The sequence below is a fragment of the Uloborus diversus genome, chromosome 8, assembly GCF_026930045.1.
Source record: "Uloborus diversus isolate 005 chromosome 8, Udiv.v.3.1, whole genome shotgun sequence".
In the NCBI taxonomy this organism is placed as follows: Eukaryota; Metazoa; Arthropoda; class Arachnida; order Araneae; family Uloboridae; genus Uloborus; species Uloborus diversus.
This window is the reverse complement of record NC_072738.1, coordinates 122,378,650-122,400,784: the sequence shown is the minus strand read 5'-3', so window position 1 is coordinate 122,400,784 and position 22,135 is coordinate 122,378,650. Positions and strand designations below refer to the sequence as shown.

The 22,135-nt window shown below is 33.1% G+C and overlaps 2 protein-coding genes across 5 annotated transcripts in view; one reads left to right on the top strand and one right to left on the bottom strand.

Annotated features, from left to right (window-relative positions):
* LOC129227514 (regulator of nonsense transcripts 3B-like) overlaps positions 1-5,684 on the top strand; it is a 35,163-nt gene extending 29,479 nt beyond the window's left edge. Inside the window, exons 9-11 of one of the 3 annotated variants that reach the window (XM_054862091.1) lie at positions 3,360-3,571; positions 3,653-3,753; positions 5,317-5,684. In XM_054862091.1, coding sequence (XP_054718066.1) covers positions 3,360-3,571; positions 3,653-3,753; positions 5,317-5,508 — 505 coding nt within the window. In that variant the 3' untranslated portion in view covers positions 5,509-5,684. Of the gene's footprint in view, positions 1-3,359; positions 3,754-5,316 lie in introns of all 3 variants that reach the window. The other 2 variants (XM_054862090.1, XM_054862092.1) reach the window with 2 other exon arrangements.
* A 3,292-nt stretch (positions 5,685-8,976) lies between these two features.
* Positions 8,977-22,135, bottom strand: part of LOC129227470 (cyclin-C-like) — a 28,424-nt gene continuing 15,265 nt past the window's right edge. For both annotated transcript variants that reach the window (XM_054862037.1, XM_054862038.1), the window contains exons 9-11: positions 21,463-21,542; positions 12,931-13,049; positions 8,977-9,160 (exon numbers count right to left, since the gene is read on the bottom strand). In XM_054862037.1, coding sequence (XP_054718012.1) covers positions 9,079-9,160; positions 12,931-13,049; positions 21,463-21,542 — 281 coding nt within the window. In that variant the 3' untranslated portion in view covers positions 8,977-9,078. The remainder of the gene's footprint in view (positions 9,161-12,930; positions 13,050-21,462; positions 21,543-22,135) is intronic.

The window sequence follows — 22,135 nt, the reverse complement described above, 5'->3', positions numbered from 1 at the left end:
TTATTAGTAATACAGTAAAACCTGTGAAGTTGACCACATGTCTAAGTTGACCGCTTTTTTCAGGCACGGATTTAGCCCTTATCATATAAATCCACCTTTGTGAGTTGACCACTAAAGCAGGGTTGGCAAGGTTTTGGACACTATGGTAAAAACCCTGGTTTTTACCGTCCTGTCCAAAACCCTTGTGTCCAAAACTGTATTTATAGAGAAATTGTATTTTGTGAGAAAACATCGAAAACAGAATAAAATGCATCAAAATAGAGTTTTATATTGAACATTTATTCAATGTGAACATGCAACTTATTTATGCCGCTGATTTTAATTTAGTTACAGAAGTTGAATTCTTGATTTAAATTCAAATTTGTGCATGAGTTTATTTTATTTTTTTATTCATTTATTGCTATTATTATTATTTTTTGATAATGGTAACCAAATTTACTTATGCTTGTGCATGTGAGCAAATGAAAGCAGGGTTGGCAAGGTTTTTACCATCCGGTTCAAAACCTTTGTGTCCAAAACTATTTTTTGAAAAACCATGCTCTGTGAGAAAATATCAAAAACAGAACAAAATGTGTCAAAATTATGTTTTTTTTTTTACTATTTAAGAAATTTATTTATTGTGAACATTCAAGTATAAATATATATACAGCAGATTTTAATCTAGTTATGTAGAAATAAAATTCTTCATTAAATATTTCGATTTGTATGCATGAGTTTTTTCTCTTTTTTGTTTCCATATACCAAATTTTCGACATTTATGCATGTGTCGAAAGAAAGTGTTCAAAATATAGTGCAATAATTGACTTAAATGCAATAAATGACAATTTTTTGTAGTTACAGAATGTATTATTTATATTAAAAATATGAACTAAAAAATGAATAGCATTAGTTTTAAAATATAAGCTGTGTTTAATCATAAATTTCTTGTTCTTTAATCCATGATTTAAAAAGTAATTCTTATTAAAACATCACGCAAAATTTATTTGCAAAAACCTTTAAAAAAATGAAGCTTTTAAAAAATATAGTACAATTTAATAACATTCCTTTAAGTTATATATGGAACTGAAATTAGTTGTCTTGGTAGCAATGTGAATTTCCTTTCAGGGCTCTACCAACTGTTAAAAACGTTTTTATGTGATAGAGTTACTGGCATTTTATTTTAAGTAAAATATTTTTTAAATGAACATTTTGGAGAAAAGTATTACCAAAGACTCATTAATTAAACCTCATTAATATTTATATTTATGCATTACAAATATTGTAGTAAATACAAATTGATTAGATTACACCCCTTTAGCTTTAGCATAGTTTTGGACAGTTTAAGACATTTTCGGACACTTTTGGACAGTAAAAACAACCTGTCCTGCCCTAAACCAGTTTTGGACAGTCCAAAACCCAACCCTGCACTAAAGTAGTGCACCGCAAGTGGTTAACTTACACAGGTTTCACTGTATCTATATTATATACTATCTTTTTTAGCAGAAAATTATTTATTTGTTCTTAACAAATTCATTCAGCATAGTTTCTTCTGCCAGGCAGGGCCATCCAAAGAGCTGACAGTGTCCAGAGAGAAAGTTTCCTGGCGCCCCCCCCTTTGTTATAACATCTGCATCATACGCGTGAACGCGCGTCATACTTGCATATTTTAAATATTAATGAACAAAACAATCAGAGGGCTATAGATAATACAAATTAAAACCCAAGCAATGTGAATCTGTTTCTAATATTTATTATATATTAATGTCCCAAAAACTTCTTGAAAAATGGAAATGTTAAAAATCTAAATATTGATCTTGTAAAATGTTACCTCACAAGATAAAACAAATTAATTGAATTAGATACTCATATTGATCAAGCTAAGAACACATATAAATAATTTGTTGATTATAAATAGAAAATGTATTTATAGAAGTTTATTACAACTAAATTAAATTTTGATCTGGACTCATCCAATTATTCTTTTCAAGAGTTTTTTGATTTTACTTGTACCAACTTAATACCAGCATTCATATATGTTAAAAACAAAGATGTAATTTTTTTTTTTTGCAACAAATTTTTGTAAGTTTCAGGAGAAAGCCCCTAAATGCACAACAACATCGAAAATCGCTTAGAATTGCGTTTTTGGAGCTTTCGATTTGAAAAACTTCTGGCTCTAATATTACAAAAGATGGCCTTACAATTGCATTTTCAAGACTTAAGTGTCGGAAAATATTTGGGAAAGGGTCTCCATACTGCCTTTCTTTAATAGTAAACAATGAGTTTTTTTAAACGTCACTTGGAAAAATTTAAGTGGAATAGTCCCAGAATATAAGTCCAGAAGTTTTTTGGGCCAATATTTGAAAAAATTTTGAGGGAAGGGCTTCAGATCCTCAATTTCCCTAAATTTTCAAAGTTAGTCTAAAATTGCATTTTTGAAACTTCAATTTCAAAAACTTGCATGGGGGGGGGGAGCTGATTTCAATCTATTTTTTAAAAAATTGATCAGGGACAGTCCCTGAGTTCCATCTTTTATCCTAACGTCAACAAACATTCCCTATAATTGCATTTTTAAGGTTTCAATTTCAAGAAATTTCCACTGAGACACCTATACCTTTTTCCCACCCGTAGCATCTGCAAAGAAAGTCTAAAATTGCATTTTAAAAAATAATCGGACCTCCCTTTTCTATCAGATAATCTTTTTCATTTATTATTATTATTTTTCAATGTGGGCTCCTAAAACTTTTTTTCTGATTATGTCACCGCACGCAGGGGTAAAATTCGAAGAAATTTGGTGGGAACTAGACAAAAGATAAGTGCCTTTTGTTTGATTCCAAACATTACATTTTCACAATTTGTATCTGCTTCAATGATACAAAAGAAACATGTTTAGGAGACTGGGAAAGAGGAAAATTTTCCCTTGCACTAGGAAAAAATAGAGAATCATTGCAATGATTCTCTATTTTGTGTGGTATGACTGTGCATCTCTGATACACGAATGAGGGGCACCGGGCGTCCCCTAATTTCGTGGCACCCGGGGCAATTCCCCCCCTTCCCAACGGCCCTGCTGCCAGGCATACTTCAATTACTTTTAATTAAAAATAATTTTTCCCCTAACTAATCAGTAAAAATTGACTGATTACTGCCGATTAATAGTGCATCGCTTATACTGCTCACTTAATTGCATACACACTTGTCAGTGTCTTTGCCTTTGATACATTTTACTTTATAACTCATATTTTGAATCTAAAGATAAAACTTCAAGGTCTTTAAGACATTGAGTATAATTTCTTCAAATAAAAAATTCAGCAGAAAACTCGTTTTTTGTTGTTACTTCTCTTTTACACGGAATAATTACCTGTTTCTTTCCTCTCTCCTTTTAGATTATATGTTAACAAAAAATCAGATTCTGATAGCTCCGCTAGAAAGTCAAAAGAAGATTTTAAGGATATTGAATCATCAGCCCAAGAAACGTCGGAAAGTTCCAAAGAAAAGAAAGTCCATAACGATGATGAAGAGAAAGAAGCCAAATCCACAAAGCCGTCTGCATTTAGCCAGTGGTCTCCAAAAGACAAGAGAGACAATAGTTGTCCTGGTAATGTAGAAACATTAGGAAAAACTAAGGATGAAATGCCTACTAAAAAAATACATCAAAACTCGTCAAAAAGTGTTGCAGGTGAGGAAAATACGGAAACGAATGATAAAAGTGACAGCAGTAGCATTGACTATCGAGACCAAAGCAAAGATCCAAGAGTTGAAAGGCGAATTCGAAATAAGGTAAATTTTACCCTTTCTAGGTCTTGTATAATTGTATGTTGCAAATAACCTAATTTGCAGAAGCTTTCAACGACTTCACAAATGACGATGCTTTTAAATGACTAAGGGGCTCTGTCCCCTGTGGTGGCTGAATGTCGTCTACTATGGTGACTATTGATGATTTTAATGCTTTACTCCTGAATGTCCTTGGGACATCCAGGAATGAGGATATCCTCAGAACTGGAGGTTAAGAGGGGTGAGACAGGGTGGAATTGCTTCCCCTAGATGTTCTGTATATAACGGTACCAGTATTGACCTGCTAAACATGGCTAGTCTGGAGGAGATAGGGTTACAAACTCACAAACAGACACCCACAGGTTTAATATTTTAGAAAATAACACAACATTAGTAAATACAAATTACAGAAAAACTGCAGACACGTGTAGCAGAGTTACAAAAAATCTCTTTGGTAAAAAAATTGTTTAAAATTTAAAATAAATAACCATTTAAACTAGCATTTTGCGATTAATACCATCAAACATTATTACTCAAAATTTTAGTACTGTTCTTAAAATAATTGAGGAAAAACAAGTCACGGGCACATGGAATGTTTGGCTCCTTTAAAGTCAATTTCCTTCCTGTGATCCCCACCAAGAAACCCGAGTTAGACTTTAGTTACAAGAAACTCAAGTTCAAATTTAATTATGCACAACCAAGTCCGACGAAAGGCCATGTCAGCCTAGTTGTAAACTATGGGCCCCGGCCTTGGGGAGGGGGGGGGGGCAGTGACACTGACGCATAAGAAATGAAAGGAGAAAAGAAAAAAAAAGGGGGGGGGAACTCTGAATAAGTGGAAATGTAAAGATAAATTAAAATTTACTTTTATGGTATTTACTGTTGTGGCACTTTTATATAGTTAATTATTTTCTAGTAAGCAGTTTTGATTCTCCCCCTTCTTTTTTTTGCTGGGTAGGGGGCCCGGCAACAGAACAGACTGGGAGCCTGCTTTGGCTCTCTGCGGCCCTGTCCACACCCACTAAAGTAAACCTAATACAGTACTGAATCCTAAAAGCTCTTATGTAACACACGTTATTTCCGTATTTTTTGCCGAATTCATTACAGTTTCGATGAAACTGGATGCTATTGTTCTTTGAGCATAATTTGTGATTACATTTTCAGAATGAATTCTACTGTTATAATGATTAAAACCTTGGGAACAGAGTATACCTGAAACAACACGTGACACCTAAATAAAGCACTCAAGCAGTCACTTTATATAATTCCAACTAGGAGCAGATAATAATTCTTTCATTGATGTTTTTGCTCCAAACATGTCGTTTTTATTTGGTCATACTTAATTTATGTAAAAACGATCCCAAGCTCTTACATAGTATTTCAAATTGCCAAAGGATAAGAAAAGCCATCAATGATTTATTTCATTATTGGTTTCACACCTCTCAAGAACTAGCAAGAGCAGAAGCTTGTGGGCATGTAGCACTAGTTAATTAAGTCAATTCTTTATTGCAAATTAAATGTTTTTTAATGCTTATGAGTGTTTGTTTTATGTTGCATTTCATTTTCTAGGATCGTCCTTCCCTTGAAATATACAGGCCTGGTATGAGACGTTTCAGTGCTCAAAGAAGTAGTCCACAGAAAGAAATCTCGACATCTGCTAGTAATTCCTCTAGTCCTAGTCCTACACCTCCGCTTACTGTTGGAGCAGTCAAAACCCAAAATAAAGAGGATAGTAAAAATGCTAATGCACAAAATGCATGAGTTTTTATTGTTCAAAACATCATAGAATGAACTATTCATGTACATATTGTAAATATAAAATAAAGTTTTATGGAATAGCTTAAACTTTCTGTGTTTTATACTAAACTTTTGTATGAAACTACTTTGAATTTAATATTCACTGACATTTATTTTCTTTAAAATAGAGATCATTTAGTATTGTATAACTACCAAAAAAAATTACTATTTAATATTTTCTGTCTGACTAATCATAGTGAAGATCCATTTAGTTATATTACAGCTCTACAATCAAAATTCTTCCACTTACACAGATTTTCATTTCAGGTAAAAACTACTTTTGTCAGAGCAGTTGTCAAACTAATATCTTTGATTTTGATTGAAAATTAAGAGTCATGCTTCAATCCTGCTTAATTTAAATACAAGCTTTTATTTAAGTAATAGAAATATAATTGAAGTTTACACTTCATTTTATTATGCAATTTTTTAATTTTTATTAAATATATTCAATAAGATGTTTTAAGTATTTCTTTAAAAAATAAAAATGTGGTGGAAAAACTTGCAAAATGTTATAGTGTTACAGTTTTGAATGACCCCATAATTTGTTGTTCTGAGAGCATTTCAAAAATACTAAGAAGCTTCTTACAAAATTGTATTTCCCCATCAAATGCAAAATAAACATTTGGAAATGAATTCCTATTTCAAGAGAGAATTACAAATAAGTTATAATTTTATATAAATGCAAAAATATTATATAATCAAAGAAAGTAATACACTCATTAAAATAGCATGTGTTGTCAAGTTTCAAGAAAAAGGGTTGCTGCGCTTTATAATGCAATAGCAAGGGCTTATAAAAAGGAGGGGCTAAGCCCCCTCTCCCCAAATTTGAAATAAATAAATAAAAGTAATTTGGTTTTAGTTTACTAACAAACTTCCAAACTTTTAGCTGCAAAAAAAAAGAAAAAAGGAATAAATAAATAATGACAGTAATAACAATAATTACAATACGTTAGATCTAGAGTTTCAGCAAAGGTCGCGTTTTTCACAAAATGCGAAAACACTTATTTCAATTACAGAAAAACGAAACGCCCGGCTTTACACAGTCTACCTCAAAAATAAAAGTTATGTGAAGTGAAGCGTGTTCAACAATCAGACATGAACAACAAAAAAAAAAAATTATAAATATATATATATATAAAATCGGTGAAATTTTGAGGCAGCTTGCGGAAAAATAACCAAAAAGGAAACATTTTAATTCCCCCCGATTACAAGCAAATCCTCAAAACAAAATCCAAATTTTATTTCTTCATATTCAAGAAAAAAAAATGGCAGCAGATCTTTCTTTTCAATGATTTTCTTCACCGCCGCAAATTTTAATAAAAGCATTATTACGGAAAGTTGAGATGAAGCACTGAATAATAATTTGTGAATGGAGGAAAGCCTTCGAAAAAAAGGGATTTTATGTCGCAATCTAAGCTTTATAATCAATAGTTTTTAACTGATATCTTCGCTAATTTTTATTGGAGGGTTATGTTAAATAACCAAACATGAAGATAGGAAAATTACGAATCCATCAAAACCTGGTTCGATGGTCAGTTAACTGGCTTTTGGTAGAAGTAACTTGGACATACATATATAGATACATATGCTCAGTTTTTAATTATATAAGATCTTAAAGGAACAATTAATTTAACAATGCTTTTTAATTTTATCAAAAATATTTCTATTTAAACTTGCCAACAATTTTTTAATAATAATTTATTTTAGTACATTTTTGGTTCATAACATGGGAATTCTCACCTTAGTGGCATGTCACATACCTTGTGTGACTGTTTATGTTGCTTAATGACGTGTTTAATTAAAAGTATATACTTATTTATTATTCCTTTCACAAGTGTCACAAATATTAATTGTTTTAGTATATTTAATTTTTAAATGCTGTGTCTTAGTTCGTTTTAGTAAGACAAGGAGTCATGCCACACAATAAATTCTCACCTAAACACAAAATGCCATTCCTCATTAACACGTGGCAGTGATGACATCAAATTTTATTTTCCATGATACAAAGGTTTACAAGGTCCCTTGTTTATTTTAATTAAAAACCCCTATATTACAAGGTCCCTTATTTATTTTGAGCCATAGTTGAGGTTGTGAGATTTTTGTCTGAAAACAAGAAGATAGATTTTGTTTTAAAAACTAAGTGTGGTTATTTTGACTTCTCACCTCCATGAACTTGAATTTCAGGGATGTAAATTAATGTAAAAAAAGAAGTGAACATGTTTTCATATGCTTAATACTTGCAGATTGTAGCAACGAAGAAAAAAACTATTTCCCTGGAAAATTCCTCACCTCTGTGACATACCTTGTCAATGTCATTATTTCTGAGGTGAAAATTAATGATGGAGGGGGAAATACATCAATAATAGGCATTCTACCGAAATTATAAATTGCACAGTAATTCTCAAATTTACTAAATACAGTGAAACCTCCCTTAACGGACACTCCCGAATAATGGACACCTCTAAAATGTTAGTACACCTTTCGCAATTGTTTAGATTGTGTTCTACAAAGAGAACAACAGCCCATTTTGAAAAAGGCAAATTAAGTAGTTCCTCCTAATAGCGGACACCTCCCAATAACGGACAAAACTTCTAGTCCCTTGACTGTCCGCAATTCGGAGGTTTCACTGTACCATTTTTTAACACACATTTGAACTAAAAGGATCACTACTAATTAAGCCGTACTTTAATTAGGAGAGCTTAATATTAGATTCCCACTAATCATTAAAATAGCTTATTGTTTGCACTTTGATATTAAATTGCCTCGATTTTTAAACACTAAAAATTTTTTTTTTCATTTCCGTGAACAAGGCATGTGGGCCCCATTGCCCCCCCCCCCTTTTTTTTGGATTATTTCCGTCTTGAGAATTTTTGAAACTTTTGCCCCTGCATTGTGGACTGGACAGGTTATGAAAATCCTCCTAATTTCCTTTTTGTCAAATGATTGTTTACAGGAATCACTATGTTTTATACAGTTCTAAAGCTTTATATTCCTTTCATTGACTATGTGCTGAACATTATAGCTCAAGTTGCTACAAATAGCAGTATCGGGCATTTTTTTAACAAAAAGAATGTGGAAAAGGAATTCAAATTAGAAACCTTCAGAGGTGATAAAAAAGCAACATAACCTAATCTTAAAGTCAGTTACAAAATATCTCTATTTTTTAAGCTTGAAAATGAGTTGGCTATCAGTGATCCCATACAATTTCCTCATTGAAATGAGGACTTTTTAACACCTATTTAATATAAGTTTTGGAGACTATAGTTGTCTTTGTTTGAAAATCAATTTAATAAAATATAAGAGTTATTCAAAAATACAAGAGGCATTTGCCCCTCCCCCCCCCCCCAAAAAAAACTGATAATACTAAAAAAGTATTTGTAAAGCACTTAAAACACATTTTTGAAAATGTAAAAATTTGTTTATTATTCATTCTTAACAAAAATTAAAAACCACAACTCATTTTCTTGCACTCAAACCATCCCAAGCCTTAAACATAAACACATATTTACAAAATTTAACAACAGTTTGCTGCTGCTATCCACGAACAGTAGAAGGCTGGCAAGTAACCGGATTATTTGGATCACTAGGTGTTCCACCAGGTCCTTGTGAGGGAGGCCTAAGAGGAAGTAAACAAAGTTCACTCCAAAATATTGCCAAAAAATGCAAATAAGTTATTTCTTTTCTTTTTTGACACTGTTAATTAGTAACCTAACATTTAACTTTTGAAAAAGAAAATATTTTAAAAAAGCACTGTTGAAGTGGTGTAATAATCCGGGGGGTGGGGGGGGGAGAATTCGGAAGGGGGACATAAAAGTTTTTGTAATTAAAAGTCATAGAAATCTGAATGAGCAGGGATGCTTCAGCCAAAATTAAAAAGCGAGGGAAAAAGTCTTACATCAGTTTTGAAATTCGGGATTTTTTGTGATCTTCAATCTGATAGTCCCAAGATAGCCAATTTTTCATGAGTCCTGTCTTACCATTCATATTTGGAATTTATCGCACCCCCTCCCCACCAAAAAAAAAAACACTTCATTTTCTTAAAAAGTACAGTAGACCCTCGTTTTACGTGGGGTTACGTTCCATGGAAATGCCACATAAATTGCGACTTAATACTAGTGTTAAAATAGGGGTTTGGTTACATATAGATAACAAAATACTTCATTCTAGTGATGACTAATTGTATAATAAGTTTAATGTGTACTTATATCGAGTTTTATGCACAACATGTATAAAGAAAACATAAATTAATTTCGTGTTTTGTTTATAAAGAGGAGCTGTCTATGGTAGTCTTTTGGCTGTCATTAAGAATTTTTCTCTGTAATTCTTTGCAGAGCATTAACGCATCCATGATCACTTGCGTCATTTTCATGATAGAATCTTCCTTCACTAACAAACCAGAAAGATCATTTCTGTTGTCTAGGAATGGCTCAAAATTTTCAATGTGGACGTTTTTGGTTGTGCGTCACCAACATTGGTATCCTCGTTGGTTTTGGCCTCCTTTGTTACTCATAAAAGCTCTTCTTCCAGTGAGTTCTGAACTGTGTGAGTCTAATAACTTGACTTCTGGAAAGAGCTCTGGAACCAATCACATAAAATGTCTCCAGTGGCCCAAGCTCCATTATTAGCACCCCAAAATACAGTTGATTACGCGTAATTTGCAATCTTTAGGAGTTTGGATTTTGAAAGAGAGGGAAAATGTCTGTTTGAATTGCCGCAACCACACAAAACCGAAACTCATCCGCATCTCTCCCTGCGTGAAACAAGGGTATAGTGTAATAGTTTCCAGGAAAAATTTAGATAAGCCTATGGGAGGGACTTTTTGTTTTGCTAGGCTGTGGGAAAGAAATTGAACAAAATAAGTGCAACAGCACATAGAGACTAGAGATTGAATCCAAAATGCTTGACAGCAAGGGAGTAACTGGCAGAACTGCATTAGAACACTAATCTAAGTAAGCAACAGCAAATCTTTCAAAAGCCACCAAGAAAAGTGGTCAAAAATCATTTGACCTACTGGTGAGGTTTGAATGATTTTGAAACAAACAAATTTCATCTCTTGAAAATTACCCAAGCTTTCAAATTCAGTAAAAATTTAAAATATATGCTTTTTTTGTCATTATATTAGCAAGTTTGTGAGAAAGGTTTGTTTCAAATTGGATTTAAAAAAAAAGAACAAAATCAAATTTTAAAAATGCCTTGAGATTCACAGCTCCCACATGCTTCAAACTAATGTTGTTCCAACTTACAAATCAAACGATTTAACAGTCCTTGCCCTAAGAGAAATAGCCATAATCTCTTTTATTATCAGTAAAGTTTATATGCAATCAAAATTTCAATTATTTAGATTTATAAAGACATTGAATTGCTAAATTAAAAGTAACAGTGTTACAATTTACTTTGGCAACTTCCCAGAACTGGGACTCACCTCCTGTAAATATAGAAATTTGAAAATAGACACAGCTACTAAGACCTTCCAAAAACACTGGTTGCTAAAATGTAACAAATAAATGGATTGCACAAAAAACTTTTATTCCCAAAACTGCTTTAATGCTTCAATTTGTACTGTTGGAGACCATGTTTTAAAAAGCATTTTATCATAAAACATGAACCAACTTTCAAACGATTGTTGCAATATTTTCCGAAACAAATAATTAAAAAAAAGAAAAATATTTTCTTTCAGAGTTAGGTTTTGAAAACACAAAATACAGTTCTGTATTTTTTGTTGAAGAAGTTTCCTTTGAAAAATAAGAACTGCACAAATGTACCCTTACTTAATGTAATCAACATTCAAGCACAACAAAAGTGTTAAATGTATGAACACTAACTGTGCCAAAGTTTAAAAAAAAACTCCAAATGCAAACAAAAAAGAACAACATTTATGTAAATAATACTTTATTGTTCACAAATATGGCACAGCATCAGAAAGTGTTGATATTTGTATCACAGAACACTGGAAATGAACCGACTACAAATAAGCACCATGTTAAGGCTCTGTTGCTGATTCGACAAATTGCTGCAAAGCTACAGTGATGCCAACACAATCAGGTAAAACAGATTCTATAGTATTTGAGTATATAGGAGAAATCATTCATACAATAAATTTTAGAACAGATTGCTCTTAAGAGCAAAGTAAGAAAGCAGTACATTACAATTAGAATGGATAGCTTGAAAAGAAAAACATGAAGTAAAGCTTCTTTTGAATGGGTACATGCCATTAAAATAGAAACAAGGCATACAATATTAATTTTAGAAGGAAAAATCTCATTAGCATCAAAAAGTTTCAGCAGACTTTACAGATTAAAAAAACAAACAAATTATCTAGTTTGACTGAAATTTAGCATTACTAATTTGAGAAATCAAAATCCAAACATGTGAAAAATGACATTCACAAAAGATTAATGGATTTTACAGGAAGAGTCATCTTTATTAAATCAGTAAGCATCGAAACTGATATGTAATAATAGCAGATCCTCATAACAAATTTGAAATAAGATTTAAGGAAGTCTTTTAAGTATCTTTAAATATGTTTAGAATAGTTTTGGATTTTCCAGATTTTGCATGACTAACTGAGGAAAAATCCATTATGACTAGGCTTTGGTTATAAGGTCTCACTATAGTAATTTTGCTCATCAATTTATAAGATGTTATATAGAAGTCTTTTTTTTGAAAATGAGTTCAGGATTGAACGCATACACTCAGTTACAGACTGCTAAGAAATCCAGAAACCGAGGAAATTGATGTGAGAAAAAAAGTTTGTCCACAGAAATATCATGGAATTTACATTATTAATTTCTAATATTATAGTTAAGAATGTAAGTAGCAAGCATTCTGTTTTTAGTTCATACACTATGCATCAATACAGCACTTTTAGTTCTAACTTCAAAAAGTTTGCTATGCATAGATGATTGCTTTGTTTCGTGAATGCTCCATGCATGTTTTTTTAAAAAATTAATTGTTATTGAACTGATACAGATAAAATTACGCTGTTACTTTCCTTTTAACCAAGATCAGATTCATAATACATAATAACCTAGGCAAGTTTTTTAAAATATTAAATTGTTATTAAATACAACAACTATTCAAAAAGGTCAACTTTCTAACAATTTAAAAGCTGTTTTGTAAAATTGTAAATTTATTTTTTTTTGTCCCTTAAATGTAAAAGAAAATCAAAACAACATGTGTTAAAAATGATGTCATATTTTGAATCAAAGAAATTTTCTTAGTAGTATTTTTGGTTGGTAAAACAATAAAAATATTTTTAAATTGTACCTGCAATACACATTTAGTTTGAGGAAAATATTAAAATAGAAAGTTAAAGTACACACAAGAACATAACAGTCTATTTAGTGAAACAATGAAGAGTTGGCATCTCTGACGTTGCAATATTACCTGGTAGGTTGTGTTTTTGGCTTTGGAACTTTAGCCAAAAGAGCAGGGACTTCTTTTTTCTCATCAAAAACTTTCCAAACATCATACAAAGAAAGAATTTGTCTTGTTATTTCCAATATCTGAAATGATAATATAAAATTTATTATAAAGGATTTTCGTCTTGTAATTTGCATACAAAATAAATTAATAATTTTTAACGCACTCTTTTAGCCACTGTTCTAATTTATGTCGACTATGACAAAAACTGTTTCCTGAGCAGTCAGTTTAGCTCTGTTGACCAGAATTTACTTTTGACCAAAATAATGCATTTCTATACACACATTGAAGTTTAATTCTCTCAAAGGCAGAAATTTATATCTTTATACTAAAGCATTCTTGTGATAATGCATATCACATTTTTTTTACCCATTTATTTTTTTTCCATTTTTCTGTCATTTTAATCGTTCCCCCCCCATTTCGTTGTTTTTTTATTTTCTTGTGCATTCCACGTTTTCCCTGCATTCCGCTTTAAATTTCGCGCACTTTATGATATCAACTAAAGGATTTATTCATTTTTCTAATCGTCTAGCTTTTTGTCAATTTTTCAGTCGTTGAGCCGATTTTTTTCATCTTTTTGTCCTCTATTAAAATGGTGGTAGCGTCCTTTTCCTTCGTTGTTTGGGCGCCAAACGTACTCATTGGTTCCTGTTGGCCTAGCGCCCCTTATATAATAATTAACGAATTCATCTCACCACTTATCCCACCATAATATCAGTCACTTGCCTAATCATTGAGAAATTTTCAACGATGTTTTTCTTTCTTCTAATGCGGACGCCTGATGACGTATCTCGCACGTGCAGTCGCCGATCTATGACGTCACGACCTTCACGTAATCGGTGATGCATCGTAACAGATCGGCACGTGCCTGATGCTCATTGGCCAGGTGCTATGCTGGTGTGTATCAGGTGATTTGGCGTCCGCATGCAAATGAGTTAACTTACGATAAAAGGAAATGTTTCGAGTAGAAAGGAGACTTTTTCGGTGTTTTCTCTCTGGCAAGTTGACTTGAGTGTTCGTTTGCTTTTATGCAACGATGCGGGTTCTTTTTAATAGATATATAATAGATTGATATAGCTCAGCTCTAGTTCGCGTTGTTTCAAATGTTTTTAATTTTATTTAACTAACTTTACTAAATGACCAAATAAATTTGGTTTTTATTTTTAAGTTGTCTTCAACTATTTTATTCATGCATTTCTAGTCATACATTTAATTAGGTTATTGCATTTGGAGATTATTAGTCTTGAGCATTCTCTTGCTCATTAAAAGGTTATGGGCGACCTGGACTCTGTTTTCGATAGCCTATATTTTCAGTAGGACTGGAGATGGAAATGATGTTTTTGACGTCTGTGATAATTTTCGATGGGGGGGCCGTATAGAAGATTTTTTTTCGACAAGAGCATACTGATGATAATTAGATTATTAGTGCTCATTGATATTGTCTTCCGACTTTCTGTCGAAATAATGGCGAATCCCCAGATAACTATTGAGAAATTAAATGGCACAAATTATGTGTCATGGGCAGCAGATATGAAATTTGTCCTGATGGAGAAAAACGCCTGGGACATTGTAACTGGTAAGGAAACAGTGCCAGTAGTCTCTAAAGATTCAGGATTTACTGAGAGAGACGTTCGTGAGTTTTTGGCCAGAGAACGAGCGGCATTATCTTTAATATATTTGTTTGTAGACAACGAATTCAAAAGGATAATAGAGCATTGTGAGTCGCCAGAAAAATCGTGGGAATGTCTGAAAGCACACTTTTATCCTGATAACAGGTGTGTGCATATGAGAGCTTTTACTGAGTTAACAAACTGTCGAATTGAGCAAGGCGAATCCATAAATCTCTTCGCATCAAGAATTCGTCGAATTTATGACAGGATAAAGGGAATCGACAAGAATTTTTCGGAGTCATACTTAAATTTTCAAGTTTTGAGATATCTTCCATCGGAATATGACAGCATTTGCCAATCAATTTTGAGAAAGAAACCCGAGGATTTTTCTTTTGATGCGATAGTACAGGACTTAATTTCTGAAGAGAGCAGATTAAAGCTGAAGGACGAGGATAATATTAGCGCCAACTACGTTGCTCCAAAAGAAAAAAGATCGTGTTATAATTGCGGACGTACAGGCCACATCCGCAAAGATTGTAGTTTTCCAGAGAGGAACCGCGGAGGAAGTCCATCCACAAGCTCCAAGAAGTCAAGTTATGGCCAGAGGAGGTCAAGAGGAAGAAACAGGAACCAGTATACCAGAAGAGGCAGCTCCTCATCGCCGAAAAAGTGTGAGTACCCTTCCAAAACATTTTTTATTTCGGAAGCGAACTTTAACGAGATAGACTGTAATCCTTCATCATGGGCATTTGATTCGGCGGCCAGCCATCACTTTGCAAATAATAAGAACTTTTTCCATAAATATGAACCTGTAAATGATCGAAAGATGGCCGTAGCAGTCCAAAATCATGTTTTTCCAATTGAGGGGGTTGGAGAGATAAAGTTAAAGTTCTGTCCTAAGACCATTAATTTGGTAAATGTAATGTATTCGCCGCATTTGCGAAGAAATTTACTGTCTGGTCCCAGATTTGACCAAGCGGGAGCATGTTTTAAAGGGGGAAAAGGTTTGGTAACTGTATCAGATAATGGTGAAACAATTTTTAAAGCTAAACTATCTAATGGCATTTATTTTGTTAACCCAAAGGTAATTTCAGAAAATGTACATAAAAATGTTAATTATGAAGCTAGTAGTACTGAAAGCTTAGAATTATGGCACAAAAGATTTGCTCATGTAAATGTCGATAATATAAAGAAAACTGCTGAATATAAATGTACTAGGGGTCTACCAGTTTTTAAAAATGATAAAGTAAATTGTGAAGATTGTAAATTAGGAAAGTTCAGACGCGTATCTTTCAAACCAATGGACGAAATTCGATCAAAGAAACCTTTAGAATTAATTTATAGTGACATTTGGGGGCCATCGAGTATTGAAGGTAGAAGAGGTGAACGATACTTTCTTTCAGTTGTTGACGATTATTCCCGTAGAACGTCATTGTACCCATTGAAAAATAAAAATCAGGCAGCAGAAATTCTCATTAATCATATTAAAAGGGCAGAGAGATTTCTGGGAACAAAGCTGAAAGCAATAAGAACTGACAATGGAGGGGAATTTTCAAATACAATTTTAAGTAAATTTTGTCAAAATGAAGGAATTAAACATGAATTCACTAATAGTTATACCCCTGAGCAAAACGGGGCGGCTGAAGTATTTAACAGAACTGTGGCAGATGGTACTAGGGTAATTTTAGAAGAGAGTGGTATAGGTAAAAACTTTTGGCCTGAAGCCATGTAGTATTTCACGTACACCTGGAACCGCGTATGTCATAGAGATCAAAAACTAACTCCTTTTGAGCTATATGGGGGAAAATCACCCTCAATCAGACATTTGAAACCATTTGGATGCGTAGCCTACGTTAGTGTGCCGAAGCAACGTCGGCAAAAGCTTGATCTTAAAGCCCAAAAAGGGATTTTAATTGGGTATGCATTTCGGACAAAAGGGTATCGAATCTGGATTCCAAAAAATGATAAAATTATAGAGACCATAAATGTCAGATTTAATGAGGAAAAATTTTTCAAAGACGAATTTGAGTCTAAACGCAGTGGAGTCGTGATGGGCACCATAGAATGGTTAAATGTACCAAAATCAGATGAAGATGAAATTCCTGATGAGGAAATCTTAAAAATTCCCGAACTACCACCTGTTCATTCAGAAACAGAAGAATCAGATCGGGGGGAAACTGAATCATCAGATGATGAAAGTGATAAATGTTTAAAATTAGCAAAATGGGAAAGAAAAGTCGTACCAAGACCCGATGGGTCTCGTAACGATATCTATTATTTTGAAAAAGGAACCAACAGACGATTGAGATCAATTTATGATGTAAAGAAATATTGCAGAAAAAATAATATTGTTTATCAACCAGACATATTTTGCTTTAAAGGTAAAAATACTACTGAAGGAGAGATTGATAACTCTGTAAACAGCAACGTAATTAATGAATTTTCTCAAGCATGACTAGGACATCAAATCATTATTCCTAACACTTACAAACAAGCCCTTAAATCGCGAGAAAAAGACAATTGGATAAGTTCAATGCGGGAAGAATTAAAAGTGATGCAAGATCGCAAAGTGTGGAATCTTGTCGAATTACCGCATGATTCTACTCCAATTGGCTCTCGCTGGGTTTTTACAGTCAAAAGAAATGAAAATGGGGAAATTTTGAGATACAAAAGTCGCCTAGTAGCTTTAGGAAGTTCTCAATTGAAATATGAGAGTTATGATCTTACGTACTCGCCAGTTGTAAATTTCAGCATTATAAGATTTTTCTTTTCTCTTTTGGTGGTAAAATTAAACTGGGTAAACATCCAATGTGATGTGAAAAATGCTTACCTTTATGCACCTATTTCAGAACCAATTTATATGAAACAACCACCTGGTTTTGTAGAAAAGGGGATGGAAAATTTATATTGTAAACTAAATAAAGCAATTTACGGACTCCACCAAAGTGGACGATTGTGGTTTTACGAAATAGAAGAAAAATTGATTTCAATAGGTTTTTGTAAATTTGAATGGTGTAACTGTGTCTATATTTATAAATCTTCTGTAATTTTACTTTTGTATGTAGATGACATTGTTTTATTTGGAAAGAGTCAAAATGATATACAAACAGTTTTAGATTTGTTACAAAAATACTTTGATCTAAAAATTTTAGGTAAAACTAAAAAATTATTAGGCGTGGAATTTGAGGAGGATTTGAATTGTTTTTCATTAAGTCAAATTGGCTATATTGAAGAAATTTATGAACGTTTTGAGAAATTCAATATCCCTATCTCCTCATTGCCGATAAGTAAAGGTATTATATACACTAAACTAGATTGTCCAAATAACGATCAAGAGGTACAAGATATGTCAAAAATACCGTACAGGAATTTGTTAGGTTGTCTTTCGTTTCTAGCAAACAGAACAAGACCAGACATTAGTTACGCTACAAACATTTTTAGCCAATTCCAAAATAACCCCGGTATAAAGCATTGGGATGGTTTATTAAAATTATTAGGCTATGTTTCTAAAACTAGAAATTACAAACTTAAATTACAATGCAATGAAATTCAAGTTGTAACATATTCTGATGCAGATTTCGCCTGTAACAGAGACGATAGAACTTCACTCGGAGGTCAGATTGTTTTCATTAACAAATCGCCGATTTCGTGGCGAACATTTAAACAAAAGTGCATTAGTTTATCAACGATGGAATCAGAGTTTATTGCAATGACAGAGGCCGGCAAAGAACTTCTTTGGTTTGATAGAATCATTGATGAATGTGTTAATAAGGGGGTAATTAATAAGGAGCACAAAATTAAATCTGTATTAAAAGTTGATAATCAAGCTACAATAGATTTTGTGAGATCACCGATCGAAAATTATAGGACAAAACATATTGATGTAAAGCTTTTTTATATACGCGATTTAATTTATAAAGATATATTTGATGTTGAATTTGTTAGAAGTAAAAATAACATGTCTGATGTATTTACTAAGCCTTTGTCTCGATCTGAACTAATAAAGTTCAATGAAAATGTTTTTGTAATGTAATTGCTTTTGTGATATTTTTAGTAATTTAATTTTTTGAAAATGTAGTAATGTGGGAAAAGTAAACTATTTTAACTATCGGGAACGGGTTAAAGTTATCTATATATTTTTTGCGTTTTACAGTTTATATTTGTACTGTTCAAATGTGTTTATACCAAGTATTTGTATACTCGCCAAGGTTTTTCAATTTTTGCAGATTGAATGTGTTTATATGACATTGGACTGATTTTTTTTCGAACTTGTTACTGACTTGGAAAATGGAACAGTTTGAACGGACTGGAATCGGATTGAGTGATATTTTGTTATAAAAGAATTTGCTTGTTGTTGTATTTAACTAATCTACTAATCATGTTTATATTCAAAATCTTTTTGTAAAACTAGAGCTGGTATTGAGATTTTTAGGAAATGAATTATCTTTAAATGTATAAGAAAATAATGTTCATAAGATGGTGAGAGGGGGGGCATTGTTGGCCTAGCGCCCCTTATATAATAATTAACGAATTCATCTCACCACTTATCCCACCATAATATCAGTCACTTGCCTAATCATTGAGAAATTTTCAACGATGTTTTTCTTTCTTCTAATGCGGACGCCTGATGACGTATCTCGCACGTGCAGTCGCCGATCTATGACGTCACGACCTTCACGTAATCGGTGATGCATCGTAACAGATCGGCACGTGCCTGATGCTCATTGGCCAGGTGCTATGCTGGTGTGTATCAGGTGATTTGGCGTCCGCATGCAAATGAGTTAACTTACGATAAAAGGAAATGTTTCGAGTAGAAAGGAGACTTTTTCGGTGTTTTCTCTCTGGCAAGTTGACTTGAGTGTTCGTTTGCTTTTATGCAACGATGCGGGTTCTTTTTAATAGATATATAATAGATTGATATAGCTCAGCTCTAGTTCGCGTTGTTTCAAATGTTTTTAATTTTATTTAACTAACTTTACTAAATGACCAAATAAATTTGGTTTTTATTTTTAAGTTGTCTTCAACTATTTTATTCATGCATTTCTAGTCATACATTTAATTAGGTTATTGCATTTGGAGATTATTAGTCTTGAGCATTCTCTTGCTCATTAGTTCCCGCACATCGCCGCGTACCCGGATCTGATCGCTCATTTGCCGATTCATTTTTTCCACTCCACTTCACTCTCCTTGCAGCTCCCAGTCTGCTCGGTCGTGCTTTTTGCGGCTCTCGGTTTTCTTCTACGATGGCGATGCTGAAGCATCAGTGCCCGGCGTCCTTGGACGGCCGTGGTTTTCCGCCGTATGTATAAGACCTCAAAATGAGGTGAAACCTTTTATTTTTTACTAGTGGTACCCGCACGGCTTTGCCCGTAATAGGAAAAAACTCAAAAGGTCTTTTAGTTCGCCTGTATATTAACAAATGATGTATGGTGAATTTTCTCACCAGTTGGCTTGTACCCATCTTACAGTTCCACGTTATGATAATTTCGTAATTTACTCGTCCATCTGAAGTTAATTTTTATCTTAAAATTGGAATAGAAAAAGAACCACATCGAATTTTCGAAAAATCGCTTTGAGGTGCACACCCCCATGCTACATACTAACTTTGTGCCAAATTTCATGAAAATCGGCCGAACGGTTTAGGCGCTATGCGCGTCACAGACATCCTACAGATATCCAGACATCCTCCGGACAGAAAGACTTTCAGCTTTATTATTAGTATACATAAACATAACATAATTATTTAATCAAGACCGTTAAACTTCGTGGCAGATGATGATAGCATAGGAAGTGTATCACCTGTGTGTATGATGACTTCGGATGGAAGTACGCAGAATGTGCCGGAATCGAGCCCTTCATTAACGACCATATTTTGATGCTCAACATAGCTGTGAGCGGTGATACGGAGCTGCATTTACCCCAATCAAATTTTAACTGTATAATGATTTCAACACCGCTACCATGGAGATTACCAACTGATGTGCCATTTTTCGGCGTGGCTTGGCCTGCAACTGACATCGTTGATATCTGCTTCATCCCAGAATACACCCCACCATCTTCAAAGTGAACTGCCCGTCCTGCGTTCATTTTAATTTGAATGTTTTACAAACCATGCGAATGAACTCCCTGTTTTCTGATTTTTAACGAACTTTGCAAGCTCCAGCTCCACGTTTTTTTTTTCTTCTTCTTTTTGAACTTTTAAGTATGTCGCCCGCGGATTTGTGTTTTTTTTTAAATTAAGTGTTTGAATTTTTTTTTCCTGGTGATCACCATACAAAAGTCCTGTCATATCTGGTCTGCTTCGAAATTTTGCATGAAATAAAGAATGTACGGTAATTGATATGTTTCATTCCTTTTGTCCACATACATTCAACATGGGGTAAGTCTTTTAAATTTTTTGTTCTTTGGGCATTGAAGGCAGTCGTTGATCTGAGGTTATGTGCGGCTGCGATGCTTCCACTTTCACGGCCAAGATTGTTATCTTTTTGGGTTTCTGAATAATTCTTCAAAATTGTACGCGACGCATCATGACAAAAGCATTCTAATAAGTACTATACAGTGGACGCTGGTTAAATGAATCAACTGCTTTAACGAAATCAAATCGTCAAAAACAGAACAAAATCCAGCTTTATTGAAATAGCTGCTTCATTGAAATAGCTGCTTTATTGAAATAGCTGCTTTATTGAAACAACTGCTTTAGTGAATCAGCCGCTTTACGGAATCAAAACTCTTCAGAACAAACTTGATTCATATAAGTGGCAGCCAATGTAAAAGCTTTAAAATAATATTTCAATCTTTATTAATTCATACGTAGATCTGAATAACTCCAACAAGGAAATTTAAAATAAGTTGAAACAAAATTTCCATTAATAACTACATCACATACCTTTTCCATATCAACATTCAGCTCTGCAAACCAATGTTTACAATCTTTACCCAAGATTACACAAGCCATATGTAGACATGCTATAAAGCAAATTAAAAACATAAAGAATATTTCTCATGTAGATAAAAAAAGGTTAAGACGACACTTTTGTATTCAACTATCTATGCAATATTACAAAAAAGTAACTACCATTTCATATGCAGAATTGATTGAAAAGAAGAACATCTATGCTTTGTTACTTCAATTACTTTTAAAATTTAAAAAAAAAAAAAAAGGAAATTTCATTATTAGAGGATTTGAACTAAAAATGGGATTTTTACCTTTTTGTAAGAGAATGTATTGAATAATTGAATTTAGGTTTTCCAAAATCTAAAGAAACCATAGGATATCATATTCTCAAAAGTTTAGAAATGTTTTTGCTTTTAAGTGCATAAATACACACATACACACACACACAAAAAAGCAAATCCTGATCCAATTACGGAAGATAGACCTATACAGTAGTCTCAGTTTAATGTGACTGCAGTTTATGCGACCAATCACTTATTGTAATCACAATCAATCAGTCTTGATTTTATCCATTCATTTGTATGTTAATATTATTGATATGATCATTACACTGTTTAATGTAATCAATTTTCAAATCAGGGATTGTGTTTCTACTGAAACAATG